The sequence below is a fragment of the Crocuta crocuta genome, unplaced genomic scaffold, assembly GCF_008692635.1.
Source record: "Crocuta crocuta isolate KB4526 unplaced genomic scaffold, BGI_CrCroc_1.0 scaffold81, whole genome shotgun sequence".
Lineage (NCBI taxonomy): Eukaryota > Metazoa > Chordata > Mammalia > Carnivora > Hyaenidae > Crocuta > Crocuta crocuta.
Window position 1 is genome coordinate 2,663,263 of NW_027527808.1, and position 16,681 is coordinate 2,679,943.

Sequence of the window (16,681 nt, forward strand, 5' to 3'; positions counted from 1 at the left end):
TTTATCTCATTCTCTTTTCTTTGCTTGTTAATCTGATTTTTAAAAAATCCATGAATAAGGTGTCATTATTTAAAACATGCAAAGCATGGTCAATCAGTTACTTAAATGAACATAAGGAGAAGATTTCTTTCAAAGATAGACAAAAATATATCACTTATAAAGAACAACATATACTTAAGATTTTGGAAATGGTTTTATAAAATAAAGTTAGTAAAGTGAATGTCAAAATAGTAGGGGGTCAGTAGGAAAGTAAGTTAAAGATGGGTGTACTTCTTCACTCTTCATAGCATTGCAGATTGTCTTTTTTTTTTTTTTTCTGAGTGCCTGGTGTGTAGCAAGTCCATAGGTTTGCTCATTATATGTCCTCAGGAGGCAATGTAATATAGGTAATAATGTAGCACTCTGCCACTAGCTTACCTTAGTTTCCTCATAAGGCTGATAAAAATATTCTTACTATTACATAAAATTGTAGTGAAATTTAAATAAGATACAAAGGGACTTCAGAGACTTGAATGAATAAAATTTGGGTTTTGTTTGTGATTTGTGGGGAGAGGAGGAGGGGGAGAGGTCTGTAGTTACCTGTGCACTGGAGAAAAAGTGACTTACGGCGGCCGTTTGAGTTGTCATGTTGAATTCATTCGGTCATTTGAATGATAATACATAGCATACATACACCTGCTGCCATTCAGAAAGATGGCTATTTATCTTGTAAAACTAATGTTTTAATAGCTCTTTAAAAAGGTCTTTTGAAGAGCTCTCTTGCAGAGAGATCTTAGCCCTTTTTACCAAGTTTAAATGCAGTGAAAGATTCCAGTTATAGTAGTTTATTCTTTCTTTAATCTTATTTTTTTGGAGAAAAATGATGACCAAGAATTACTGCTTTTGCTTGCTAGTGAAACAAAGTATATTTGTTTCAGGTGAATGGTTGGTTGCTTCACTTCTGTCCCATTCACATCAACTGATTAAAAAATGAGTTGCTAGGCAGTTTGGCTGGTTTTGAATAAGGTACCAGTAAAATGTATTGATTCCTGAGTTAAACATGCTCATTGTCGACCTGGAAGAACTCACCTATTCTAAGAATTTGTTTTGTTTCATTTTTGATGTTTATTTTTGAAAGAATGCGATGGTGGGGGAGAGGGAGAGACACAGAACCCCTGAGTCATCCAGGTGCCCCCGAGAATTTTTGATAACGAGAACCAAGTAGTACCTTTTAAAAGAGATTTGATATTTGTTAGCATGGTTACGATTTTGTTTTTGAGAAGAAATATTGTCCACAGAAAGAATATAGTTGCCATCTGTTAATCTTTAAGTTTGAGGTGTTCTGTGCTTAGTCTAAGGATCACAAATTAAATTCTAATACTTAAGAGGTAGAGTAGGAGACAGGAAATGTCTATTTTAAGAACTAGCTAAGGAAGCCTTCAACAAATCACTATAGAATGTTGCATAAATAGAAACACCCTGCCTGTATTTACAAACGCACTTTGTAGTGCCCTCTGAACAGACTACACTTCAGAACAATGACTTTTTTCAAAAAATGTATTGGGAAACTTAGTATAGTTGTTTGAATAATGATTTAAATTTATTATTGAAATGCATTCAGCTTTTCAGAGGAAAACAAAGCCACTAAGTTTCAGTTAATTATTTTCAGTAAATGGTTATGTTTTAATGTTACAACACTTGTTGAAAAGCTTTTTGTCACACATGATGAATGCTGGGAAAAGAAAACCAAACCAGTGGTATCCCGTCTGTCAAGGAACAGGTAAAGAAGTCTGTCACTTTCCTGTTCCTGCTCTACACACGAAGCACTTGCTCATTCTCCTGACATCCAATGCATTTACTCTAGGCAATAACCTCACATTTTACTATTCCACCTTACAGAGAATATAAAAGCCAATAATAGATGAATGTCCTAAAGTACTTGTCTTCAAATTTCTTGCTATATGTTATCTTTTTTCTCTCTTAAGTACCCAGACATTTGCTTCTGGAATCCATACTCGTTCTCTTTGCAGTATTTCTTCAATATTTTTAACTTGTCCCTTTCGTAGTGACCTCTTCATTTCAGCATTTAAAGATGTTTACTACTTTCACCTTAAAAAAATAAACTCTTACTGTATTTCTCACTATTCCCTTTTGCATCCAGACCTCTCAGATTGTATTGTATATCATAATTCATCATTTTCCATTCACAACACAGGCCACTCCTGCTCTTCTTTCTCCTTGCCCCACTGATAGACCAGTGTTACTCTCACTGAGATCCCTAGTGACCTCCTAGGTGCTCAATATTTATTGAATGAAGGTAATGCACATTTCAGTCCTTAATCTTGAAGTTTTAGAAGCATCTCAGCATTGTCATCGTGGAGTATTTCTTGAAACACTCTTTTCCTAGGGGCGCCAGGGTGGCTTACTCCGTTAAGAGTCTGACTTTGGCTCAGGTCAAGATCTCACGGTTCCTGAGTTCAAGTCCTGCATCAGGCTCTGTGCGGACAGCTCCAACCCTGGAGCCTCCTTCAGATTCTGTGTCTCCCTCGCTTTCTGCTCCTTCCTGCTGGTACTCTGTCTCTGTCTCTCTCTCTCTCTCAAAAGTAAATATTTAAAAAGAATTTTTTTTAAAGAATACTCTTTTCATAAAAGTCCCTTTATATCCTTTCCAAGTTTATTGAATGCTAGGATTCCTCAGGATATTATTGGTCATAGTTTTTTCCTCATGGTCTCCTGTTTACTTCCATGGTCTTATTTACCACATATATTCTGACAACTCATTTTTATCACCAGCTTAAGCATCATATGTACAGCCTTCGGTACTAAACTTCTTCACTTGGGAACTTAAATTAAAAAAAAAAAAAAAAAAAAGTTAAAATTTTGAGTATTTGCTGTATACCAAAGAGCTAAGCACTTTTCATTTATTTCATTTGGTCCTTTGAGATAATAAATGAAAAGTGCTTAGCTCTTTGCCTGATAATTTCTCCATTTTTATAATAGAACAGTTCTCAGTCTCTAGTAAGCATCAGAATTACCTAGAAGGCTTTTTAAAATGCAGATTTCTGGGTCCTACCACCACAGTATCCTGATTAGGGCCTGAAAATCACATTTCTAGTAAGTTCCCAGATAATGCTGCTGGTGCTGATTTAGAAGCTATACTTTGAGAACTACTACATTAGAAAGACAAAATAAGCTGCTTCACAACTGTCACAGAGCTGGGAAGTGGCAGAGAGGAGATTTGGTCCCAGGCTGTATCTAGAGTTTACCCATTTAACCCAAACTTCACTTCAGACATACTAAACTACCTCTTTCTTAGGTATGATGTCAGACTCAGTATCTTCATAACTACCGAAGCCTCTGAAACTGGTCCTCTTCCAGGGTTTCCTGACTGCTGTTAGTATAGGCTGGAAACTTCCCTCATTACCTTCAAACCTGCCTTTTCCATATTCAGTCTGTCACCAAGCTCTGTTGGTTCTTCATCCACAAATTTTCTCATACTTACCTACTTCCATTTGCTGCTCTCTTCAACCAAGTCAAGGCCAGCATCCGTTCTTACCTGAATTTCTAAAATAGCTTCCTAACGAGTCCTCTTTTTGCCTTCATTTAATACATATAATATCAGGACCCTTTTTAAAGGTAAATGAAATTAATACCTTGTTTAAAATCGTTCCACTGCTTTTAGATGAAAAGCCAAAATCCTTACCATGGTCTGCAGGTCATGTAAGACCTATCTGTGCCTGCGTGAAAGGATCAATATATGCTCCTTTCTCGTCTTCATTATGCAGTTCTGTAATTCTATTGGCCTCTTGGAACATTAGTGCCAGATCTATTCAGTGATTTCAGGCTTTATAACTATGCACTAGAACCATTACTGGGTGGAATTCCATTGTATAAATGTACCACAGCTTTGCTCACCATGGATTTTTTTAATTAAGCATCTGCTTATGTAAAGAGGAAGGATTTCTATTTTTGTTATTTAAAAAATTTTTTTTATCTTGAGTGTTGGGAAGCCAGATCTAAGAACAGAGTAGTAATATCAAAAATGAATCATAAATGGCCAGTAGAGAACAGATTGCCCATAAAAAGTGGCATTTATGTTTATTCTTGAGAGAGAGCATGAGTGGGGGAAGGGCAGAGAGAGAGGGAGACACAGAATCTGAAGCAGGCTCCAGGTTCTGAGCTGTTAGCACAGAGCCTGATGCCGGGTTCTAACTCATGGACTGTAAGATCATGACCTGAATGACCTAAGCCAAAAAGTTGGATGCTTAATCGACTAAGCCACCCATGTACCCCCAGGTTTTTTGTTTATTGACAGAGACAGAGGCAGCATGAGCAGGAGAGGGACAGAGAGAGAGGGAAAAAGAGAGAATCAATCCTAAGCAGGTTCTACCTCAACATGGGGCTCAAACCCACAAAACTGTGAGATCATACATGACCTGAGCTGAAACCAAGAGTTGCATGCTTAGCTGACTGAGACTGAGCCACCCGGAAGGTATTATTAATGTTTTGGGGGGGGCGGGGGGGGGGCGCCCGGGTGGCTCATTCAATTGAGCATCTGACTTTGGCTCAGGTCATGATTCTGCCACTTGTGAGTTCGTAGACCCGTATCTGGCTCTGAGCTGACCGCTCCAGAGCCTGGAGCCTGCTTTAGATACCCGGTTTCCCTTTCTCTCTGCCCCTCCCCTGCTTGCATTCTGTCTCTCTCTGTGTCAAAATTAATAAGCATTAAAAGTTTTTTTTAATTAATATTTTTGAGAGCGAGCATGTACACCCCAGCATGAGTGGGGGAGGAGCTGGGAGGGAGACAGGGCATCTGAGGAAGGCTCTGCACTAACACTGCTGAGCTAAAGTTGGACACTTAACCAGCTGAACTAACAAGGCACCCTATAGAAGTACCAATAGGATGCCTGGGTGGCCCAGTCGGTTAATTGACTAACTCTTGGTTTCGACTCCAGTCAAGATCTCATGGTTTGTGAGTTCGAGCCCTGAGTCAGGCTCTATGCTGAGGATGTGGAGCCTGCTTGGGATTCTCTCTCCCTCAAAATAACTTTAAAAAAGATAATGAATACAAGTATGAGCATTGTATTTTGAAGCAAGGAGACCTAAGAAACTGTTTCAGTAATCCAATGGCTAATCCAAGAGAATGATGATGCCTGAATTAAGGGAGTGGTAGAGAAAAACAGAAGGGATGAAACAGATTTAAAAGAAATTTACAGATTGGAACCAGAAGTGTTAATATCATTAGTAAGTCTTTTACACTGCCTTTCACATCCTTTCCATGTATCAAGATTAACTCTAAGGAATTACCTCTTCTCTGAAGTCTTCTTTACTATTCTAACTTTAATTGGTCGTTTCCATTGCGGAATCAATACAGAAACAATAATGTTTTACACATCTCGTACTTAGTACTAGCAGTAGCTGCTGTCACTGGATGCCAGACACCGTAACTGTAACACTTGACTTGCATTATTACCTAATTTAGTTTCTATATCAAATCTGTGATCTAGTTGGAAGCATTTGAGGAAACTGAGACACTTGCTTACATAGCCACTAGCCTAATTCACTCTGACTCTAAAGCTCATTCATATTGAGCACATTGTACTTACTGTTGAGTGTGTACTTGTTCTTGTGGTTGAAAACCATGTCTTAGATTTTGTTCCTTAATTATATTAAACATATAGTAGACATTTAATACTTACAGTATTTTTCTATTTAGTTTTCATAGGAAACAATACCAAGGAGGGAGTGGTGTTTTGATGATGGCTATGGTATGGTTATAAATAACAGATTTTTCTACATCTCCTTTCAGACCTGGATGGCGCTCTACTCTCAGGGCCAGACTGTGATAGGAATGTGAATACAAATTTATTGGCTGAAGCCAGCTCCAGTCAGGATGGAGGTGATGCTGGTAGGTGCAGTAGGATTTTATTAGTAAGAGTATGTTTAGGATTTAAAGATTTGGAAGTGTTTGTGTTCATGTTTAAGGACCTACTGCAGTTTGTTTCCGGTCTGTCTTTCTAATCTGTTTATTTATTTTCAAGGAGGCTCCACTCCCAGCCAGGTGCCTCTCAGTTTCTTTCCCTTAAAGAAGAGTAGCTATGCTTGTGATAATGCTTTGGAAGCCTGGTAAACACAAATGGATGGGTGTTCCTTATTCTTTTTGTGGGACGCATTTATTTAGAGATTCTAGAATTCTTAAATATCAAAATAATTAAGTAAATAGACATGGTGGCTTGCTGCTAGTATATACATGGAACAAAAATGATAATTTCCAGTGGTGATTAATGTATTTTAATTAGCTTTGATGTGAAATAATAGTATGGTTAGTGATAGCAATAAAAAATGTTAATTCTGAATATTTCTATCATTTGAACTTTGGGAGAAGTAAAGGCAAAGAATCCATGAATATTCTAGAGAATGATGTGAGTCTACATAAATTAGGAGAGGAAAAGCTTTCTTAACAGAAGAATGCCAAGCTAATAAATACAGAATGATAGAATTGAAAAAATACCCCACAGGAAATCATTCAGGATCATCCATGGATGTTTAGCCCCTGTCAACGTGCTTACCCCACAATGACTGGGCAGAAGATTGTTGTAAGAGCATATTCACATAGTCTCTGTATCATGCCAGAGATTATTCCAGTTACAAAGAAGAAGAGATTTCTTTACAATAAAAGAAACAACCTGCCTCTTGACATAATGCAGTAGCAGGTGTACAACATCAACTATGTACTACTCTTGCCAAAATGTTTAACCCAGATCTATTCATGGGGAGATACCAGACAAGTCTACACAAATCTAGCCACTCTGGGTTTTTTAAATGTTAATGCCATGAAAGACCAGCAGAGGAACCACTAGACTCCAGGAAACTAACCAAACGCATTGCCAGTCCTGATTACATCAGGGCTCTAAAATGAGTAAAGGGGCATTCGGGGAACAGTTGGAAATTTGAATGTGTAGTATGGGTTAAATGGGCAATTTTAAATTTCTTGGATGTGATAAAGGTACTATGGTTATGTCTGAAAAAGTTCTAGAAGATTCATCCCATATTGAGTGGTGAAGTGATGAATGGGCAAATTTTCAAATAATAACCTAAAAGGTATGTATGTATATACGTAGAAACAACATGCGGCATGACTAACTTTTGTCAAAGGTACATAAGGGGATATAGATGTTCATTGATTCAACTTCTCATAGCTTTGGAAGTCTTTAAAAAATTGATGGGGGTGGGAACAGTTAAGGGTGCTCTTCACATAAAGCTTTCAGAGGTTTCTGAGTGCAGTATGCACTGACCAAAATTAAGCCATAATTCCGAAGGAAAGAAATTTCCTTAAGGTGATTTTTCCCTGCTGTCGAAAAGAATTTACAAAAAGTTTGGAAATGAGTAGTTTACAGATCAGATGAGTTGAATTCTGAAGACTTTTTCCTTGTACGGGACGTCATGAAATCTGGTTGAGGAATGATTTAGAATGGGGTATGTGAATTCCTATATGAAATTTTAATTTCTGCACATAAAACATTTTCAGTGGGTGACGGTGCATATAATTCATCTCCTTTTCAAAAAAGTAAACCCTGGATTTAAAGTCATTTCTCTGACTGAGATCAGCCTTTGTCTTACATTTGACTTAAGAAAAACACTGCTTTCTTCTTAGTTTGCCATTAGGGAAAAATGTACCCTGAAGGATACTATTGAACAGTGAGCACAATTTTAAAGTAGATCTTTAATGACCTTAATGATCTTCCAGTGTATTGAATTATAAAGGCAGTACTTTGTTCAGCTGCTCATATACTTTCTATAAGTAGTAATTTCTACTGTTAAAAGAATTTGGACAGATAAAAGAAATTTGGGATGAGGTTTTCTTAATTTGAATTTTGTATTCTAGATATGGTGTCTCTTGTCTGTTATCCTGGATGCTTTTTATCAGATCTTTAGATTATTTAGAGAAATCCACAATCTCAAGTATTAAAAACTTTTTAAAAAACTTAGTTTATTTTGAGGGAGAAAGCAAGTAGGGTAGGGGCAGAGAAAAGAGGGAGAATCCTAAGCACACTCCACAGTGTCAGCACACAGCCTGAGCTGAAATTGAGTTGGATGCTTAACCCACTGTCTCACACAGGCACCCCTCAAGTATTAAAAACTTTTAGGGCTATTCTGTTTATTCTTGTGTTTGTTTCTTTGAGAGAGAGCGCATGAGGGGCGGGAGGGACAGAGAGAGAGGGAGACAGAGAATCTGAAGCAGGCTCCAGGCTCTGAGCTGTCAGCACAGAGCACCATGTGGGGCTTGAACCACCACCTGCGAGATCATGACCTGGGCTGAAGTCAGATGCTTAACCAACTGAGCTACCCAGGCACCTCTATTCTTATACATAGTGAAATGATACTAAGTTGAGGATATCAGCATATCTCACATGATTTCTGATATTTTCCAAGTATTTTGAGCAAGTAAAAAATAGTATATGTATTAGCAGTCACTAGATAACATTTATTCAATAAATAGTTGAAGGGCATATGTTTTGGACATTAGGTGAGTAAAACAGTTCTTGTTCTCAGCTTTTTCATACTGATTTCAACAAGAACTATGAGTCAAAGCTCAGACTTCATGTAGAAGTGTAAAACTGAAACTGATAGGTTTGTGTTCACAGGCTACCACCCCCTTCCCAATCTCCACCCTCCACACACACACTCGCATGCACACACACATATGGTGTCTCACTTTAGGGTTCTGAAAACTTTGCCTCAGACAGAAGTACATTATAGTTTAATTATATAATTGTCAATTCAGAGTCTTTCCTAACATTGAAAAGCAGTAAAGACATTCCAAGTATAAAACAATTTACATTAATAGCAGTGAATTTTTAAGTTTATTTATTTTGAGAGGGAGCAGGGGTAGTGGCAGAGAATCCCAAGCAGGCTTATGCTGTCGGTGCAGAGCCTGATACAGGGCCTACACCCGTGAACGGCGAAACCATGACCTGAGCTGAATTCAAGAGTTGGATGCTCAACCGACTCAGCCACCCAGGTCCCCTAATTATAGTGAAATTTTAAACACTTTGGAGATCTTTTGCCTTGTTAGTTATTGATACTTTCACCAAAGATGAAATATTAGGTTATTTTAATTTTTTTTTTTTTTTCTAGGAGAGAGAGAGACAGCATGAGCAGGAGAGGGTCAGAGAGAGAGGGAGTCACAGACTGAAACAGGCTCCAGGCTCTGAGCTGGCAGTCAGCACAGAGCCCGACGCGGGGCTCGAACCCACGAACCGCGAGATCATGACCTAAGCGAAAGTCGGACACTTAACCGACTAAGCCACCCAGGCGCCCCTAGGTTATTTTAATTTTTAAGAGAAGTAGTATATCTGGCAGATACAGAAAAATGAATTTTTAGGAAGTCCTTTTTGACAAACATTCTTTTCTAAAATTCATGGTTTTTGTGGGAGGAAAATTAATAAATTACTGCACAAGTGAGCTAGCATATAGCCTAGAAAGGAGTGTTCAGGCAGAGGAAAGTAGAGTTAAGTGCAAAGGTCTCGTAGAGGGTCCCATTTTCCCATGGAGGAACAGTACAAAGGCCAGTATGGCTGAAATAGAGTAACCAGGGGTAGTGGTTAGAAGCAAGGGCTAGAGTACATAAGGCTGTGTAAGGTATTGAAAGTCTTAGGTTTTTACTTCGAATGAGATATGGGTAGTCCTTGCAGGCTTTTGGGCAGAGCAGTGCCAGGCTCAGAATTAAAAGTTCTGAAAGAATCGCTAATTGCTATGTTGAGAGCAAACTGTAAGAGGGCAATATTGTGAGCCCGGAGACAAACTGATGGCTATTGAAAATCATCCAGAGGCAAGAGTAGGTGATTGATTAGATCAGGGTGGCAATAGCTATGGAGAATTCTGGATATGTTTACATTGCCACAGGATTCCTGGATTCAGGAAAATACGTACAATATTCAAGAAGGAATCTTATCCATGGGTGACTGGCTGGCTCAGTCCGTGGAGCATGCAACTCTTGATCGCAGGGTGGTTAGTTCAAGCAGTCACACTGGGTTTAAAGATTACTTAAAAATAATCTTAAGAAGTAAAAAGGAAACATATCCAAAGGAGGTAATTTTTATCTTAGCTAGTCTAAAGATCCTCCAGCACAAATTCCTTAAGGGACATTGACTATACTAATTCTACTTTCTGGACTTAAGGATGGAGTTAGAGAGTTCTGATGAATCCCCCAAGAGGGCATTCAGCTACCTTTCCTCAGTGTATTTGAAACAACAAATGGGTATAATAATGCAAGAACCTTGAATTTGTAATTTTCTTGTATTTACTCTTCGTTCTTAGTCCATTTTTCAATGCTGATTAGTCTTAAAAAACAAGATTATGTGATTATTTTGGGGACAATAAGGACACTTCCATTTCACAGCTGGGCTTCAGGGTGATAGTCTCAGATGATATAATAATGAGGAATAACGAGATAGCACTGATTTCAGTATGTTTGAAATACACTATAAAAGTACTTTCTTGTGGCCTCTATGTACTATTTGGATTTTACTAAATTTTCCTCTCCCAATGGTTGAATTATATTTTAAATTTTAGTTTTTCTATTTAAGATGCCTGCCAATCAGGGTATTATGATTAGAATAACAAAATATGGGGGGGGGAGCATAATAGAGTATGAAGACATGTCAGTTTCAGACTAAAATGTAGAGATTTTTATTTAGCTATTTATATTAAGCTGCTCCATCATAGTGCTCATAAAATATAAATAAATTTATTCTGTTTTTCTTTTAATTCTAATAAGAGACAGGTCTTTATTACCATCATTACATCAGAATGACTTTTCAATTGTATTAGGTACTTCACATGATTTCAAGTATGGCCTGATGCCTGGCCCTTCAGGTGATTTCAAGTATGGATTGCTACCAGGTACTTCAAATGATTTCAAGTATGGATTGATACCAGGTGCTTCAAACGATTTCAAGTATGGATTATTGCCTGAATCTTGGCCAAAACAAGAAACTTGGGAAAATGGCAAGTATTAGTTATTTAAACATCTACAGAATTTTAAGATTATTATTGACAATTAAAAGCTTCCATATTCTGAGTTTTTAAAAACTCGGATAGTATCGTAGCCCTATAATCCCCGTTTTCAAGGATAGACAAGGTTTTTGATAGCAAGTTTTCTGCTTAATATATAATTGCTTTTGTGTGTGTGTGTTTTGTTTTTATTCTCAAAGGTGAATCATCTCTAATCATGAACAAGTTAAAATGCCCTCATTGTAGCTATGTAGCCAAATACAGACGAACACTAAAAAGGCATTTGCTCATTCATACGGGAGTCAGATCATTTAGCTGTGACATTTGTGGAAAACTGTTTACTCGCAGAGAACATGTGAAAAGACATTCCCTGGTAAGTAACTTTAAATATAACTGATTTTTGAGATAAACTGTCTTTCAGTGAAGTTTAAGGTATTTTAACACTATTAACTGAAATTTAGGGAAGGTTTATTATTAATAAATTGCCTTAAGTAGAAATGTGATTTATGAACTGAACTTCATACAGAAAAACAAGGGTATACATTCACTCATTGTTACATGGGTAGTTTAATTTGAGTGGTTCAAATGCATTATTGTCCATACTATCCTTATATTGGATTTTTCCCCCCTTCAATTAGGTGCATAAAAAGGATAAAAAATACAAATGTATGGTGTGTAAGAAGATCTTCATGTTAGCAGCCAGTGTTGGAATAAGACATGGATCTCGACGCTATGGTGTTTGTGTAGACTGTGCAGATAAATCACAACCAGGAGGGCAAGAAGGTGTAGATCAGGGACAGGATACAGATTTCCCTCGGGATGAAGAATATGAGGAAAATGAAGTAGGAGAAGCTGATGAAGAGCTGGTTGATGATGGAGAAGATCAGAATGATCCATCTCGATGGGATGAATCAGGAGATGTTTGTATGTCTCTAGATGATTAACTGACCTATACTCCTCAAGGATGCTGCATTTGGACATAATATGAATCGACAATTTGAATTGTTGAACTTGAAGGCTTGCAAAATATGGTACATGCTGGATGGTAGTTATGTTGCTGTGAAAACTGTAGGGTCAAAAAGCCTTATAGCAAAAAAAAAATTTTTTTTTATATTTGCACAGGACTGTACAGCAGACAACCTTGTGGTTGGATTACATGGAGTCCCCACATCTTCAGTCAGTTATCAAAGTAAAATATTTTTTATTTATAGGATATACAGTAATTATTTGGGTCCTACAAATATATAGTACCTGTCCTTAAAGAGCTTACATTCATGTGCCACTTAAACATGAATGAAGAAAATCCATTTATGAGACTACAGTGACAGCAGACAGACCCAATTACTCTGTCCATCAAACCACTCAGGCTAGTTTGTACTAGTAGAGTTTTGTTTCTATTTTTATTTTTATTAATTTTATTTTTTTTTAATACAGATTTTCAGTGAGGGGCCTTTTCAACCCCATTGGTTCTACTTTTCTGTATTTTTCCATTTTAGTTTGCTTCATAACTTAAACCAAGTCTCTTCTAGTCTTAGGTATTATTTCTCAATTTTGTGCTGATGGGCATGTTTATAAGAACTGGAGAGGTAATTTATTGGAATGAACTAACTGACTTCCTCCATTCCCCCTTTCCTTTTTGACATGAATTTTAGTACTTCACACATGAAGAAATGATGTTGCAAAGTTAATGTGGCGAAGTTGACAAATATACCACTAAAATGATTATGATTTAGAAGTAACTTTCTCCTGCTGCTCTAATCTGATAAATGGTTACCATATGACGTTTTCTGACATGGTATTCGGTTTTGGGTATCTGTTACTTTGGCACTATTCTGGTTTGCCTTTTTAATTTTGCCAGTGTACTATACCTCAGTCCTATTTGAAAAGACAGAAATCTAATCGAAAGAAAAGTCATAGAAACAATAAGTAAAATGATTTGTTTTTCCTAATTTGACCTCCATGTCCAGTTTGGTTAGCTTGTTATGCAATATAAGTGAAATATCAGGTTTTTACTCCTGTGCCCTTTTTATCATTAAAAATAACACAAAAAGTGCATTCTCTCTTGTTTGATACTGGGATATTGAGTGTTTTGAAATTATGATAGATCATTATATTTCAATTCCTCAAAGTTACTACATCTTCATATATAATCTTGTAGTCACCATGATTCAGCAGTCTGCAAAAATCTTACAAATAAGATACTGAGAGGCTTTACAATTATTCTGTTAACTAAATTCTTCAGGGTACAGGGGGTGATGTATTAAGTTGAAATTGTCAGATTTATTTAGCCTGATGACAGATGAATTAGCTGATTGTTAAACTCACAGCAGCATTTCACATAATATTAACATGCATGACATTTATCAGGAACATATTGTATATTATATAAGATTGAGGGATATCATATTTTCAGCTTTCTTTTAAATAGAAATTGAGTATATTTTCCTATTTTATATCAGGTCACTAAATTATGCTATTTGCGTGGAAAAAATTGCAAAGTATACTTTGACAGACATAATCCTTTTGGTGCTCCATCTGATCAAAGTTGAAAAGTTGATACTTTTTTTAAGAGACAAGCTTTCTCATTGTCTCCGTTTTCAGTAGTATAATGGTTTAATGTTAGACATTGATGTTTCTGCTTGGATAAATCAAAGATATAAAATACAGTTACATGGTTAGATACATCTTTTGTCATCTAAACTTGATTGTAGTTTCTACATAATTGTAAAACTGACATGAATAGTTTGGTTTGATTTTTGTTTAAGACTGAAGAGTACATCTTATTCTCAGTGTTCTAGACAAATGAGTATAATGTAATTCTGGTGGGGTCCAAAGTAGACGTTAGTTGGGCAAAGATACTATGAATGAAAAAGTATTTTAAACGTAAAATGTTCTGCTTTGTGAATATGTAAGTATAGTATAAAGATTTCTTTCATCCCATTATTCCCCTCCTTTAAAATAAACCATAGTTTACAATTGGTAGATCTGTCTATATATAAATATATATTAAAGAGAAAAGATATATATCTGAAAATCACCTAAATCTGCTTTATTAGACTACAGTTCACTTATTGCATAGAAACTGGACTTGGCTTTACATTCTTAATGTACTTTTACTTTTCCTCAAGATATGAACTTAACTCTCTTTAAACTGAATTTTCTTTTACTACTTAAATCATTTATGTATATCTGGTAAATTATGACCAAATTTTTGTTAGATTGCATACAGTAAATTGAAATACACACTTGGTACACTACGGGATTGTTGTGCTTTTGTTTTGGTTTTAGTTGGAAACAAGGTTTGATGTAGATGGCTTGTTACTGTTAATTTAAAATATTCTATAATTGTCCATTACTTTTTATGTTGTGTTGTGACAGATTTGGCTATATTTTTAGTCAACTGAAATATGATACTTTAAAAGTTTGTTTTTAGAAAGGTAATCCAAAGGAATAATGTTTATACTCTTGAATATATTAGCCTCAGCCTATATAAAAAGTTCTTCTTTAAAGTAAACATTTTACCAGAAACAGAACTGACAGATTTTTCTACTTGCTGACTGCCTAACTTATTTTATTTCATGATCTCGAGGGACTGCCTTTTCCCTTCTAGGTCTTTTTTAAAAAATAGTTTTAGTACTAAGGTATACTACTGGACTTTTTTTTTTAAGTATATTCTTTTTCTGACTTACAGTACAATTTCAGGAAGTTGATAGATACTAAGAACTTATGATTGGTCTCAGAGGTGACAATGGAATACTCATAATTTTGTCTGCAGAGCCCTGGCAGAATTATGTGTTAATACATTTGCTGAATTTTTCTCTTGTAACTTCTTTTTTAAATGAGAAACATATTTTAGAGCTTGTAATTTTAATGAAGAGGAAGAATATAAACTGTTTCTTTCCTATTCGCTTGAGTAACAGACCCTCTCATATAAATCAAGATCATGTATTATTTCTTAGGATTCTCAGAGACAGTTACTTCCATATGGTCCCTGCATTATTGGCCCTCATTATTCATATTCCCTAGATGTTTTGCTAAATTTTAGCACCCTAGCAATTAAGAGCTTAAAAAACCTGTAGGAAGGGGAAGCTGAACACTAATGAATAGCTTTGAAATTTGACAGGGTGGGGAACACTAGCTGGTTTTGGTAGAGCTGTCCTGCTGGAGAAGAGTGAAAATGAATGAGTTAATTCCTGTAAAGCGCTTAGAACATTGTCTGGTACATAATGGGAGCCTAACGCATCTTAGTTCAGTAATAGATGTGAACCACAAGGAAAGGGGGAAATAAGGAAAGGGGGAGAAAATAGAAAATGAAAGGATCAGGGTTGGGAAATTTATATTCATACAGTACAGTGTAAAAAGCCTGAAGATGACTGGAAAAGTATAATACAGGGCAAAGTGTGATGGAAGAGGAGTTTAAAAAAATAAATTTTAAAACTTCGGTAAACTTTATATATATTTTAAGGATTCTGTCAACATAGAAGAGTTTATTTTTCTGAATGATTCAAAAAGCTACCATTTTTTTTAGTGCCTACATGTGCCATTGCGCTTTACATTATTTTATATAATTCCCTATAAGGTGGGTGCTATTGTCTCCATTTTATGGAAAAGAAAGGCTCCAAGAAATTTGCGTAATATAACTTGCCCAATGTAACACAGCTACTAAGTGGTCGAGCTGGGTTTTGACCAGATCTGATTCTGAAGCCCATGCTCTTTTTAGGGGGCTCTATTAACTGCCTCATTCAACTTTTTGTAGAATTTCAGTGCTTTAAAGCAGTTTGTGTATGGAGACCTGTTTTCCCCATAAAACATCATGTTAGGAATTTGAGTGTCTAATCTTCCCTCTCCCTCAAATATCCTTATCACTCTTTTCCTCCTAATACAGCAGTTTTGTCACCTGACTATAAGACACCTGACCTCAGTGTAGCACATGCTATTAACTGGCTGTGGCGTTTTATTTTTAAAAGGATGGTTTTAAAGTGAAGAACTAGATGTGAACCCCAGTTTTTGTGCCGTTCAGTCACCCAGATCCTTAAACTTAACTATGGTACATAATATATGTGCTTAGAACTAACAGGTGTTTTTTCTTAGTCACTTTAGGATTTAAAATGGAAAGTTTTTTTCCTGCTGTATCCCTGCTTTCACGTGAGGTTGAACAGTTCTAGGTAGTTTAAAATGTGTTAGGGATAAGCACACTTGAAAAGATGTTTTCTAGCCCTGAATTTTATGACATTGGGTACTTAATTTGGAGTACACTGGCTATTGAGAATAAAATTTTGAGTTGAGGAGAGGGATGGTTGAGGCCATTATGAAATGGGAGAATCAGCATTTTAAACACTGTAAACATAAAAGAACGCTTTCTTCTGCCTGCTGTTTGTAAAAGCTCTTTGGGAAGATCTTTTACGAAGACCAATTTTTTAAATGTAATTTACCTACCTAGTATAAGTGTCCTAAGACATGTATGTAAACTTCCAAAACTGTTTTGTCTGTGTATTTAGAAAATACACAAGAATCTTTATCAAACCTAAAAATATAAACTTGTGAGCACTAAACTTGCTTCTGGCTTTGTGAATTTTGTTGACTCTGACATTTAATTCAGATTTCTTTTCAGTGAAAGTATTAATTTAGACTAATTGGGGTAGTCGAACACCTTTGTAAATTTTGACTTATGTATAATTCAGATGTC

General features: G+C 36.2%; 1 protein-coding gene across 2 annotated transcripts in view; it reads left to right on the forward strand.

Moving 5' to 3' along the window:
- ZBTB10 (zinc finger and BTB domain containing 10) overlaps positions 1-16,547 on the forward strand; it is a 32,796-nt gene extending 16,249 nt beyond the window's left edge. For both annotated transcript variants that reach the window (XM_077774326.1, XM_077774321.1), the window contains exons 3-6: positions 5,789-5,887; positions 10,813-10,989; positions 11,196-11,368; positions 11,634-16,547. In XM_077774326.1, coding sequence (XP_077630452.1) covers positions 5,789-5,887; positions 10,813-10,989; positions 11,196-11,368; positions 11,634-11,939 — 755 coding nt within the window. In that variant the 3' untranslated portion in view covers positions 11,940-16,547. The remainder of the gene's footprint in view (positions 1-5,788; positions 5,888-10,812; positions 10,990-11,195; positions 11,369-11,633) is intronic.
- The last annotated feature ends 134 nt before the right edge of the window (positions 16,548-16,681 follow it).